The sequence below is a fragment of the Rhinopithecus roxellana genome, chromosome 8 (assembly GCF_007565055.1).
Source record: "Rhinopithecus roxellana isolate Shanxi Qingling chromosome 8, ASM756505v1, whole genome shotgun sequence".
Classification (NCBI taxonomy): Eukaryota; Metazoa; Chordata; class Mammalia; order Primates; family Cercopithecidae; genus Rhinopithecus; species Rhinopithecus roxellana.
The window spans coordinates 121,034,429-121,048,865 of record NC_044556.1 but is presented as its reverse complement, the minus strand read 5'-3'; the positions used below and the strand labels follow the sequence as shown (position 1 = coordinate 121,048,865).

The 14,437-nt window shown below is 36.2% G+C and overlaps 1 protein-coding gene across 1 annotated transcript in view; it reads right to left on the bottom strand.

Annotated features, from left to right (window-relative positions):
- MROH9 (maestro heat like repeat family member 9) overlaps positions 1–14,437 on the bottom strand; it is a 124,116-nt gene that overhangs the window by 33,289 nt on the left and 76,390 nt on the right. The window contains exons 17-19 of the mRNA XM_030934948.1: positions 13,093–13,245; positions 12,875–12,991; positions 12,219–12,321 (exon numbers count right to left, since the gene is read on the bottom strand). Of these exons, the coding sequence (XP_030790808.1) occupies positions 12,219–12,321; positions 12,875–12,991; positions 13,093–13,245 (373 nt within the window). The remainder of the gene's footprint in view (positions 1–12,218; positions 12,322–12,874; positions 12,992–13,092; positions 13,246–14,437) is intronic.

Below are 14,437 nucleotides of genomic sequence, written 5' to 3'. Positions count from 1 at the left end.
CTAAAATAGGGTTTATACTTTTCTATTTTCAGTCTTTGTGTCCCTCAGTAATGTTTGCAATTTTCTTCATAGAAATATTGCATATATTTTAAAGTTTATTTTTAGACCTCCCTTCCTTCCTTCTGTCTATCCTTCCTCCTTTTCTTATTCCTCTCCCTATCTCCCATCTCCCTTCTTACCTTCTTCCAAAAGTCTTCCTTCCTTCCTTCTTTCTTTTGCTCCCTCCTCCTTTTTCTCCTCTCTCCCTCCCTCATTCTTCCCTTCCTCCTTTCTCCTTTACTTCCTCATTTTTTATTTCCTTCTTTAATTTTTACCTACTATAAATGGGATATTTCCTTTCACTGTATTTTTTTAATGAGTTAGTTGCTTTGAGATTAGCATAATTTAAAGCATGTATTTTTAAATTAAAAGCATATAAAAGAATATATATAATATCCTACCTATGGACTTAAAAAATACTGGTGCTCTTGAAGCTTCTTGTGTGTCCTTTCATAAACACTTTCTTCCCTCCTTCTCCTCCTGGGTAAACTAGTATATTGAATTTTGTGTTGACCATTTCCTTGATCTTTCTTACTGTTTTCCAGAAAATTAATGTGAATTCTCAAATAATGTTTTAGTGGTGTCTGCTTTCATCAGTATATAAGTAGTATGTATTCTTTGGGTTTTGTTTTTTGTTTTTATTTATTTTACTCAAAGTTGTTTTTTTTGTGTGTTCATCTATTCTGGTGAGTGTAAAGATAGCATTTATTTGCTTATTATTTATTTATTGTTTGTAATAAACTTCCTTGCTATTTACTGTTGCATTTGTGACAATACAAAAATTATTTATTCATTCTACTTGTAACAGACATTTGGATTATTTCTAATTTATCTGATATTACAAATAATATAGCAATAAACTTACATGTCTCCAGATGCACCTATGTGAGAGAGTCTAAGGTACATAGTTAAAAATGGTATGACTGACTTACAGGAACATTATGCTCAACTTTAGCTAATAAGATGATGTCAAATTATTTTCTGAGTGTTTGTATCAATTTCTGTTCCCACTACAAGCAACAGAAATTCCCACCACTCCACACACTTTTCAACTCTTTATATATATATATATACACACACACACACACACACACACACACACACACACAAATCTAGGTATACCTGCATTATACTTAGATTTTTAAAATTAAAGTTTTATATATATACACACACGTATATACACACATGCATATATATATAAAATATATGTGTGTATATATGTGTATATATATCTCTTTAATTTTAAAAATCTAGGTATAATGCATGTATGAAAAAGTGCACATATAAATGCATAGCTCATGGAATATTCACACAGTGACCACATTTAAAGTCAAGACACAAGACATTACCAGTAATCCAGAACTCTCTCTGAAGCTCCCTTTTAGTTTCTCCCAAGTGTAAACACTACCCTGAGTGTAATAACTCTTTAGTTCTAGCTGTTTTTGTGTTTTACATCAATGGAATTGTACGATATGTACTTTTTGTGACTAGCTTTCATTTCAACATTATAAGCTTCCTCTCCATTGTGAATGCAGTTGATTGTTTTTTTCGTTGGTATGTAGTATTTCACTGTGTGAATCTACATCAATATATTCATCTAACTGTTGATTTGTGGGATTGGGTTATAACTAGTAATGCTGCTTTGAATATTCTAGTACATATATTTGTGAACACATGTATGTATTTCTGTGAGATTTTATAGAATTCCTGAGTCATAGGATATGTATGTGTTTGGTTTTATCACATATAGCTAAACAGTGGTTTAAGAATTTTCAGTGCCAACAGCATATAAGAGAGTTCTGTTTGCTCCATATCCTTGACAACAGTTGAGCTTGTTAGTCTTTATTCTACACTTTATGTTGGATATAAAATGGTACCTTATGTTTTCAATTTGCATTTTACAAATGAACAATAGAGTCAAATATCTTTTTATATGTTTATTGGTCATTTGTCTATCCTTTTCTGAAAAGTGTCATTTATTACTCATTTTCCATTAGGTGGTTTTTTTCTTATAAATTTATATGAATTCTTTATATATTCTAATGTGATTCTTTGCCAGATACATGTGTCGTAAATATCTTCTTCCATTTGGTGGTTGCCTTTTAACATCATTTGGTGAAGAGAAGCTTTCAATTTTAACATCAGTTTTTATTTTTTTATATTTTAAGAAGCGTTGTTACTTTATTGGTGTGAAATGTGGTGTTATTGTTCTAATTTGTATGTTTCTGATTATTAATATTGTTGGACATCTTTTTACATGATTATTTGTATTTATGTTTTCTCTTTTGTGAACTTCCTCTTCATATTCATTATTATTTTTTGCACCTTTTATTTTTTGGTCTATGGATTTTTTTTGTCTTTTTCTATGTTATAATTAATATAATATCAAAATTAATATGTTTTAGTTACACATGTAGAAATATTTCTCTCAGCTTATTGCTTGATTTTTATATTTTTTCTTTAGAAATATTTTGTTAATTTTCAGTTATGAAGATATTATCCTACATTTTCTTCTAAAAGTTTTTAAATATTTGTGTTTTATGTTTACATTGTTTGATTCTTCTAGAATTAATTTTTGTGTAGGGCGTCAGGAGTCCTTGTGTATTTCCAATTTTCTTTGCACCTTTTATTAGGCAGCCCATCATTTGCCGGTCTCATATACACTGCCAATTCTGATATATATTAGGTATATGTGTGGATTGGTTTTCTATTCTGTTCCACAGGTCTGTTTGTCTTTCCTTGAGTGAGTAACAGACTGTTTAAAATTCTGTAGCTTTATAATAAATCTTTGTATCTGGTGAAAGTAGTAGTCCCAAATTTTTTTCCTTCAGGAGTATCTTGGCCTTTTGCTATTCCACAAACATTTAGAATCAACTTATCAAGATCTATGAAATTATCTGGTAGTATATTCATGACACTTGAACTGAGCCTGTTGATCAGTATTTTTCGACAGATGCTCAGTAAGGATTCTAGATGGGACAAGCATTTGTGAATAGCACTGTCATAATTATTTCTGATTATTAAGCATATTTCTGCTCATTAAATGCATTAATGGGCATTAAGTGTCGTACCCATCAGGAAGCAAGCTGGCAAGGGAGCTTGGGAGATATAGAATGCAGAGGTCAGCCTTCCGAGGCATAGAGGAAAATAAAAAGTGGTAGAGACTTGATTGAAAGATGAGAGTCCTGCAGGTAAATAGATACTAGATGTCTTTTTGCAATAGTTCATCCATTCATTCTTCAGTTAGATGAATTCCATGCTCTAATACTTTCTTCAAGAAGAATTCATGATGATGATTTCATCCTGAGTTCTTGTGTTTTTGAAAATAATGTTCTGTCATCTGTATAGTTGGATAACATTGTGCTAAATATAAAATTCCTCAGTCACAGTGTTCACTTAGGAATTTGTAGGCAATATTCCATATTTTATAGTTGAATACTATAAAAACGTATTTTTATAGTATTCAATATTTTATATTTTATAGTTGAATTCTATGAAAAAGTATTTTTTAGTATTCAACTATAAAATATAGAATATTGAAATAAAGAAGTTTAATGACAGTTTCTCTATTTTTAAAATCTATAGGTAATTTTTTTGGCTGAATGCATAAAGAATTCTTGAAGAATTCTTACAGAACTGTGCAGTTCCATAACTTTATTACAAAATGCCTTAATGTTGCATTCTGTATAAAATATTTCTTGAAAAAGTGTTTTCCTATCTCAGTATATTTAATCCAGTCATCTTTATTTCTTAAATTTTAAATTCAAAGACTTTTTAAGTCTAATTTTAATTTTAAGAATTTTAAAGAATTAATTTTAAGAATTAAAATTTTAAGAATTTAAACTTTAAGAATTTTGTGGGGGTGCCGAATAGATGGTGGAATAGAAACAGCAGAGTTCAGAGGCTCCCATCATGGAAAAAAACAGACAAACAAACAAACAAACAAACAAAAACCATACTAAGCATGTGAATCCTTCACCAGCAGCCAAGGTATTCAGATTTTCTCATCGGAACTGACTAGGAGGCTGGTGTGAGAGAGAGAAGGAAGAACAGTGTGGTGTGGCCACCTGCCTGAGAGCCACATGGGGCAGGGGAGCTCCTTCTCCAAAACCAAGGGAGGCAGTGAGTGAGCGTGCTACCCAGCCAGGAATCTGTGCTTTTTTGATGAAACTGTGCAACCCACAGATTGGAAGATCCCTCTCATGAACCCACGCCACTGAGGCCTAGTGTCTCAACAGCAGAATGTGCAGACTCTTAAGAGCTTCTCATCTGGAATCGGCTTAAGATTACCGAACTCTCTAAGCCATTTGAACTCCTTGAGGGAGGGGCAGCAGCCAGCACTGGGGCTCACAACTGCCTAATACACTAAGCTCCCTGGGCAGATGAACACCCAGAAAAGGGTGGCACCCATTTCTAAAGCCCCAGGCTGTGTTTTTCCCCTGCCAGAGCCAGGGAGGCTGGATGGCTTGATTCCAAGACTTGTCACCCCGCAGCCGAACACACTGGCTGTGGCAGTCTGTGGCCTGAGTGCCTCTACAGGCCTGACTTAACCATCCTTCCTCATTGGGTGGGACTTCCCTGCAGGAACTCCAATAACTCCAGCCAGGGGCTCAGGGACAGAACCTGAATCCCGCAGGACCTGAGCCCCTAAAGAGAGGGAGGCCACAGTCTCTGCAGACCAGCAGATTTAGCCTTTCTTCCTGGTAGTTCTAAGGAATCCAGGCAGCCCAGACAAGTAGGTTTCCCCCGCGGTGAGGCACACCACCTCTACCAAGGGACAAAGTGCTTTGTTAAATGGGTATTGTTCTCCGTGGTACCCAACTGTGTGAGACTCTCCAACGGGGTTGTCAGAAACCCTATACAAGAGCAATCCTACTGGCATCAGGTTGGTGCCCCTGGAGCTCAGAGGTCCTAGAGGAAGGAGAAGGCACCCAGCCTCCTTGAGTGACATCTCCAGGCATGGGAGTGAATCAGATGAATAGGGCCTGAAGTGAACCCCCAGCAAATGAAGAGGGACCTGACCACTGAAAGAAAAACAAGCAGAAAGAAACAATAAAAGCAGCAACAAAAAAGCCCCCACAAAAACCCCATCCAAGGGTCAGAGCCTCAAAGACCGACTCTAGACAAACTCAGGAAGATGAGAATCAACAAAAAAATGCTGAAAACCCAAAAGGCCAGAGTGTCTCTTCTCCTCCAAATAATTGCAACATCTTTCCATCAAGGACACAGAACTGGACAGAGGATCAGATGGATGAATTGACAGTAGTAGCCTTCAGAAGATGGGTAATAAAAAACTATGCTGCACTAAAGGAGCATGTTCTAACTCAATGCAAAGAAACTAAGAACCTTGAGAAAAGCTTATAGGAGCTGCTAACTGAATGACCAGTTTAGAGAGGAACATAAATGATCTGATGGAGCTGAAAACCTCAGCATTAGAAGTTTGTAAAACATATACAGGTATCAATAGCCAAATTGACCAAGTGGAAGAAAGGATATCAGAGTTTGAAAACCACCTTCCTGAAATAAGGCATGCAGCCAAGACTAGAGATAAAAGAATGAAAAGGAATGAACAAAGCCTCCAAAAAATGGGGCTTCATAAAAAAGACCAAACCTACGATTGCTTAGAGTACCAGAAGGAGATGAGGAGAATGGAAACAAGCTGGAAAACACACTTATATTTATGGATATATTAAGGCTATTATCCAGGAGGACTTTCCCAACCTAGCAAGACAGCCCAACATGCAAATTCAGGAAATACAGAGAACACCACTAAGATACTCCATGAGAAGATTAACCCCAAGACACATAATCATCCAATTATTCAAGCTTGAAACAAAGGAAAAATTGTTAAGGGCAGTCAGAGAGAAAGGCCAGGTCACCCACAAAGAGAAGCCCATAAGATTAAAACTACACCTCTCAATAGAAACCCTGCAAGCCAGAAGAGATTGGGGGCCAAATTCAACATTGTTAAAGAAAAGAATTTTCAACCCAGAATTTCATATCCAGCCAAATTAAGCTTCATAAGCAAAGGAGAAATAAAATCATTTTGAGACAAATGTTGAGGGATTTCATTATCACCAGGCCTGCCTTGCAAGAGCTCCTGAGAGAAGCACTAAATATGGAGAAAAAGCACCCAGTACCCGTCACTGCAAAACACACCAAAATGTAATGACCAATGACACTATGAAGAAACTGCATCAACTAGAGTGCAAAATAACCAGCTAGTATCATGATGACAGGATCAAATTCACACATAAAAATATTAACCTTAAATGTAAATGGGCTAAATGCCCCAATTAAAAGACACAGACTGGCAAATTGGATAGAGTCAAGACTCATGGGTGTGCTATATTCAGGAGACCCATCTAATGTGCAAAGACACACATAGGCTCAAAATAAAGGGATGGAGGAAAACTTACCAAGCAAATGGAAAGCAAAACAAAAACAAAAAGAAAAAACAAAGAAAACAACAACAAAAAAAACCCCCAAAAACCAAAACAAACAAACACAAACCCACAGGGATTTCAATCCTAGTCTCTGACAAAACAGACTTTAAAACAAAGATCAAAAAAGAATAAAAAGGGCATTACATTATGGAAGAGGGAACAATTCAACAAGAAGAGCTAACTATTCTAAATATACATGCACTCAATACAGGCACACCCAGATTCATAAAACAAGTTTATAAGACATACAAAGAGACTTAGACTTCCACACAATAATAGTGGGAGATTTTAACACCTCACTGTCAGTATTAGACAGAACTAGACAGAAAATTAATAAGGATATTCAGGACTTGAACTCAGCTCTGGATCAAGTGGGCCCAGTAGACATATGCAGAACTCTCCAACCCAAATCAACAGAATATACATTCTTCTCAGTGCCACATGGCACTGATTCTAAAATACACCACGTAATTGGAAGTAAAACACTCCTCAGCAAATGCAAAATAACTGAAATCATAACAAACAATCTTTCAGAACACAGTGCAATCAAATTAGAACTCAGGATTAAAAATCTCACTCAAAAACACAGAATTGCACAGAAATTGAACAACCTGCTTTTGAATGACTCCTGGGTAAACAATGAAATTAAGGCAGAAATCAAGAAGTTCTTTGAAACCAATGAGAACATGGAGACAATGTACCAGAATCTCTGGGACACAGCTAAAGCAGGGTTAAGAGGGAAATTTATAGCACTAAATGCCCACATCAGAAAGCTTGGAAGATCTCAAATTGACAGTCTAGAATCACAGTTAAAAAAGCTAGAGCATCAAGAACAAACTAATCCAAAAGCTAGCATAAGACAATAAGTAACTAAGATCAAAAATAATTGAACTAGATAGAGACATGAAAAGCCCTCCAAAAAAATCAATAAATCCAGGAGCTGGCTAAACTAATATAGAAAAAAAGAGAAGAATTAAATAGGTACCATAAAAAAGATAAGGAAATATCATCACTGACCCCACAGAAATACAAACAACCATCAGAGAATACTATAAACACCTCTACGCAAATAAACTAGACAATCTAGAAGAAATGGGTAAATTCCTGGACACATACACACTCCCAAGTCTAAACAATTAAGAAGTTGAATCCCTGAATAGACCAATAACAAGTTCTGAACATGAGGCAGTAATTAATAGCCTGCCAACCGAAAAAGCCCAGGACCAGATGGACTCACAGTTGAATTCTACCAGAAACACAAAGAGGAATGGTACCATTCCTTCTGAAACTATTCCAAACAATTGAAAAGGAGGGACTCCTCCCTAACTCATTTTATGAAGCCAGCATCATTCTGATACCAAAACCAGGAAGAGATACAACAAAAAAGGAAAACTCCAGGCCAATATTTCTGATGAACATCAATGCAAAAATCCTCAATAAAATTCTGACAAATCAAATCTAGCAGCAAATAAAAAAAACTTACCCACCATGATCAGGTTGGCTTCATCCCTGCGATGCAAGGCTGATTCAACATATGCACATCAATAAACATAATCCATCACATTAAACAGAACCGAAGACAAAAACCACATGATTATCTCCATAGATGCAGAAAAGGCCTTGGTTAAAACTCAACATCCCTTCATGTTAAAAACTCTTAACAATCCCAGCACTTTAGGAGGCTGAGGCAGGTAGATCACGAGGTCGGGAGTTCAAGACCAGCCTGGCCAACATGGTGAACCCTCATCTCTACTAAAAATACAAAAATTAGCTGGGCATGGTGGCATGTGCCTGTAACCCTAGCTACTTGGGAGGCTGAGGCAGGAGAATCACTGGAATCTGGGAGAGGGGGTTGCAGTGAGCCAAGATTGTGCCACTGCACTCCAGCCTGGGCAACAAGAGCAAGACTCCATCAAAAAACAAGCAAAACAAAAAAACCACCTCTTAATGACAAACCCACAGCTAATATCATATCAATATCATATTGAATGGGCAAAAGCTGGAAGCATTTCCTTTGAAACTCGTACAAGACAAGGATGGCCTCTCACACTACTCATATTCAACATAGTATTGGAAGTTCTGCCCAGGGCAATCAGGCAAGAGAAAAAAACAAAGGGTATTCAAATAGGAAGAGAGGAAGTCAAATTGTCTCTGCAGACTGCATGATTCTACATTTAGAAAACTCCATCACCTCAGCCCCAAAACTCTTTAAACTGATAAGCACCTTCAGCAAAGTCTCAGGACACAAAATCAATGTGCAAAAGTTATGAGCATTCATTTACACCAATGATAGACACAAGAGAGCCAAATCATGAATGAACTCCCATTCATAATCGCTAAGAAGAAAGTAAAATACCTAGGAATACAGGTAGCAAGAAATGTGAAGGACCTCTTCAAGGAGAACTACAAACCACTGCTCAAAGAAATCAGAGAGGACACAAACAAACGGAAAGACATTCCATCCTCGTGGATAGGAAGAATCAATATTGTGAAAATGGCCATAATGCCTAAGGTAATTTATAGATTCAGTACTATTCCCATCAAACTACCATTGATATTCTTCATAGAATTAGGAAAAACTATTTTGGATTTCACATGTAATCAAAGAAGACCCTATATAGCCACGACAATCCTAAGCACAAAGAACAAAGCTGGAGGCATTGTGGTACCTGGCTTCAAACTATACTACAAAGCTACAGTAACCAAAACAACATGGTACTGGTACCAAAGCAGATACATAGACCAATGGAACAGAACAGAGACCTCAGATAAAACACTACACAGCTATAATCATCTGATTTTTGACAAATCTGTTAAATACAAGCAATGCGGAAAGGATCTTCTATTCAGTAAATGATGCTGCGAAAACTGGCTAGCCATATGCAGGAAACTGAAACTGGATGCTTTCCTTACACCTTATACAAAAATTAACAAGGATTAAAGACTTAAATGTAAAACCCAAAACCCTAAAAACCCTAGAAGAAAACCTAGGCAATACCATTCAGGACATGGGCATGGGCAAAAATTTCATGACAAAAACACCAAAAGCAATTGCAACAAAAGCCAAAATTGATAAATAGGATCTAATAAAATAGCTTCTGCACAGCAAAAGAAACTATAAGACTGAACAGGCAACCTACAGAATGGGAGAAAATTTTTGCAATCTACCTATCTGACAAAGGTCTAATACCCAGAATCTACAAGAAACTTAAACAAATTTACAAGAAAAAACAACCCCCTCAAAAAGTGGGCAAAGGATATGAACAGGCACTTCTGAAAAGAAGACATTTACATGGCCAGCAAACATACGCAAAAAAGCTCAACATCACTGATCATTAGAGAAACGCAAATCAAAACTACAATGAGACACCATCTCACACAGGTCAGAGTGGTGATTATTAAAAAGTCAAGAAACAATAGATGCTGGCAAGGCTGTGGAGAAATAGGAACGCTTTTACACTGTTGGTGGGAATGTAGTTCAACTGTTGTGGAATACAGTATGACAATTCCTCAAGGATCTAGGACCAGAAATACCATTTGACCCAGCAATCCCTTTACTATGTATATACCCAAAGGAATACAAATCATTTTACTATGAAGACAAGTGCACATGTATGTTTATTGCAGCATTATTTAAAATAGCAAAGACATGGAACCAACCCAAATGCCCATCAATGATACACTGGATAAAGAAAATGTGGTATATATGCACCACAGAATATTATGCAGCCATAAAAAGGAACGAGATCATGTTCTTTGCAGGGACATGGATGACACTGGAAGCCATTCTTCTCAGCAAACTAACACAGGAACAGAAAACGAAATACCACATCTTCTCACTCATAAGTGGGAGCTGAACAACAAGAACACATGGACACAGGGAGGGGAACAACACACACCAGAGCCTGTTGGGAGGTGGAGGGTGAGGGGAGGGAACTTGGAGGGCCAGTCAATAGGTGCAGCGAACCACCATGGCACATGTATGGTATGTAACAAACCTGCACGTTCTGCACATGTATTCCATTTTTTTTAGAAGAAAGAATAAAAAGAATTTTTCACTGATGGTTTTTGTTTGATTTTGCTAACATTTCTCAACCCTGTACTCCTTGTCCCTTACTGAGTTCTCAACAAATATTTTCTCTTTTGCTGGTTATAATTTAATTTGCATTTTTGGTGATATGTTTTTTCTTACTTTTTCCCCCTTGTACTTTGAAAGCTTATTTTTCATGTGCTCCCATTATCCCATCCTATATTCCCTATATGCTTGTGTCTATACTTTAGATCTTCATTTTAAAATGTTTTGGATTCATGGAAATATTTATCATGACTTTCATCTGCTCTATAGACATATTTTCTAAGGTTTGTTTTTCTTCATTCTTTTGTCTCCTTTTTCCCTTGAAGTACCACTGTAGAAAGATAATGCTGTTTCTTTTTTTAAACTACTTATTTACTAATCTTGCAATAGTTATATACAGAGGTTTATTTGTGGGAACTTCCAAGGTAGAACTCAGGATAGCAGGGATTAATTCTGGTTTGAAATAAAGTTATTATTGGCTGAGCACGGTGGCTCATGCTTGTAATTTCAGTACTTTGGGAGGCGGAGGCAGGCAGATCACTTTAGGTCAGGAGTTCAAGACCAGCCTGGCCAACATAGTGAAACCCTGTCTCTACTAAAAATAGAAAAATTAGCCAGGCGTGATAGTGCATGCCTGTAATCCCAGCCACTCTAGAGGCTGAAGCAGGAGAGTCGCTTGAACCTGGGAGGTGGAGGCTGCAGTGAGCCAAGATTGTGCACTGCACTCCAGCGTAGGTGACAGAGCAAGAGTCTGTCTCAAAACAACAACAACAGCAACAACAACAAAAAAAAAACCAAAAGAAAAGAAAATGACAGAAATTTATAACAGGGTTTTTCTTTGTGTGTGTGTGTCTGTGTGTGTCTGTGTGTGTGCGCGCGCGCCTGTGTCTGTGTGTGTTCTGCCACTCCTCTCTGATTAAAACAGATCTGGGCTTCAGTGCTGATCATAATTCATTTTGTCATCTACCTTGACTGAGAGCCTCCTCTCTATATGTATGATGTGACTGTGTATTTCCTTATTCTTTTGCTGCTCCTGTTACTCCATGATGCTACTTGGGGTCAAGGGAAGATCCTACTGCCAAGTTGGAGACTCACTACCAAGTTGGGAATTCCAAAATACAGAATAATTCATTTTTATTTTCACAGAGCTAGTAGGGGAAAACTGTTTCGTCAGGTTTGTCTAATATTAAAAAGCTGTCTAGTCTTAGAGTCTTCCTGGGTTGCCCCTGCCTGTTTCCACTTTTTAAAAACTTTAGTGGATTTGGTAGTTGTTCCTCATCTGCTGTAGTCTGTGGTTACAGATGTCCAAGTTTGGTCGAAGATGATGTTTTTATATTTTTAAAAATTATTCGTATTCTTTGGGTAGTGATTTTTAAGTGATGAAGGGGAATAATGAACAATGGTATGTCACCATTTTAAATTTTGAAATCCATTTTGCTGAATACACTTTGCATAAAAATTAATCATGCAGCTATATTCTCTGTGTATTATAAAATAGAACTCTATTCTCATCACACGTATCAACCTCTATTCATCACCATGACAGGTGCTGTCCCTCATAAACAGAGACATTAAAAAGAGTAAGAAAAACTTTTAGCTTCTTCTCCATTCTATACCATTTAAGACAAATTAGGAATTGAGAATTGAATTATATTTACCTATCAAAATAACCGATGCCTTCTTAAGATATGTTCTGGAGCTCCACAGGAATCCTAAGGTATCAGATATCAAATCTGTAATGTAGTTCCTATGAGAAATAATCTGAGAATAAAAGGGGGAAAAAGCACCTCTCTCAATTGTTGAAATAGAACATTTGCTTCCTCCAGAAAGGCTTCAACATACCAAATCAGGACCAAATTAGAAGCTGGGGATGTTTTTGTGTGAACTATACTCTTGTTCCTAAACTCAACTTTCTTTTTCCATTCTTTGGTTAGCATTCATCCATTCCTACTTGTCTATCATTACTGTTCATGCTGGGTTTCAGAGGACTAGCTCAAGAGGCAGTGGCAAAGTAATTCTAGTTTTCTTTTTCATGATCTGGGATGTTCTTCCTACCTTAATACCCATCCATAGCTCAAAATGGATGGGCAGGAGGAAGAAGATAAGATGGATGATCAATGTTGAGAAAGAGGAAGTGGAAAATTCTAATTCCTCTCTGCTCAAGCTCCAGTTATAATCACTTATTGAAGATTTTTTCTTCCATTTCTTTTTCTCCAAGATCTTCTCTTATCCCCATTACAGTTTTCATCACTTTGGAGATCCTGTAAGTTTTGTCTATAACTCTTATAGCAGTAAAAATGGAAGAGCCACTTACAAGATTGTTACAGATATTGAGCACCACCATCTCAAAACTGTAATTTTCATCTTTGAGCAAACGTGATGTTGACCACTTTAATTGTGAGGTACAGATTTTTAATGTATATTTACATGCCTGTGAGACAGAAAAGGGTCAGTGAAGATCTATTCATCTGTTGTTAGATAAAACATTGTAATTCTTGGTAAATTTAAGAAAAAGAAGATCAAATGACTTACTTTAGCTACTCTTTCCTCGTCATCCTCCAAAAACAGGATCAGGGGCACCAAGCCTTCTAGAATCACATCCTTCAGCATCCATGTGTACTGTCTCATATCCCTAACTAATTCACCAAAGTGTCGAATTGCCATACTTCGAATGCCTCCATTAATCTGTAAAAGAAAAAGGTCTTATTTGAGGATAATATTAGGGCTTTTTTCTTCAATCAGTAATCTACACATGCACATACATACACACACGATATAAATATACTATATATGTATATGTCTATACATACACTATGTGAAATTTTATTTATTTTTTAAAAAATTCACCTTGGGTTAAAGTAGTTAGGGTGTCTTTTAATTTTAAAATAATATTTGCTTACTTATTATTCACAATAACCAAGATATGGAATTAACCTGTGTCCATCAATGGAATAATTAAAATACTTTTCAGCCTTAAAAAAGAATAACATCCTGTCACGTATGACATGGATGAACTTGGAGGACATCATGCTATTTGAAATCAGTCAGGGACAGAAAGACAAATATTGCATGATCTCACTTATATGTGGAATATTAAAAGGTTGAACTCATAGAAGAGGAGAGTGGGACTAGGTTGCCAGCAGCTGAAAGGTGGTGGGAGGCACTGGGGGAGATGTTGGTTAAAGGATACAAAGTTTCTGTTAGACCGGATGAATAAATTCTAGAGATCTAACGTAAGTCTACTTACATTAGACTATAGTTAATAATGTATGTATACTTAAAAATTGCAAAGAGATTAGGTCTTAAATGTTCTCACTGCACAAACAAAAAAAGATATGTGAGGTAATGCCAATGTTAATTTTGTTTGATTTAATCATTTCACAATGTATAAATATATCAAAACATATTGGATTCTGTAAATGTATACAATTTTAATTTATTAATTATGCCTTAATAAAGCTGAAAAAATATAAACCAGTAAAAAATTACTTACCAAAATTCAGATTGCATTACCAAAAACTCCTGTGAAAAATTAGTTTCTTAAATTCAGAAAGATGATTAGTATTTAATAATATCCTAAAAGTATAAACTGAAATAGTATGTATAATTTGGAGATAATTTTTATAAGGATACTTATTATAACGTAACCATGCTGTATTCAAAGGCTGGAGGACTTTGCTGAGTTGCCACTGAGTAGCAATGGAAGCTCTATGCATACTGGCCCATAACCAGGTTTTCAAGGGCTACTTATACCAAATAGGAAGGTAATTGGATAAAAATGATTCTAGAAAGGAAAAATTGCAAGTAAGAAGAGGTTAATTTTTTTTTTTTTTTTTTTTTTTGAGACGAAGTCTCGCTCTGTCGCCCAGGCTGGAGT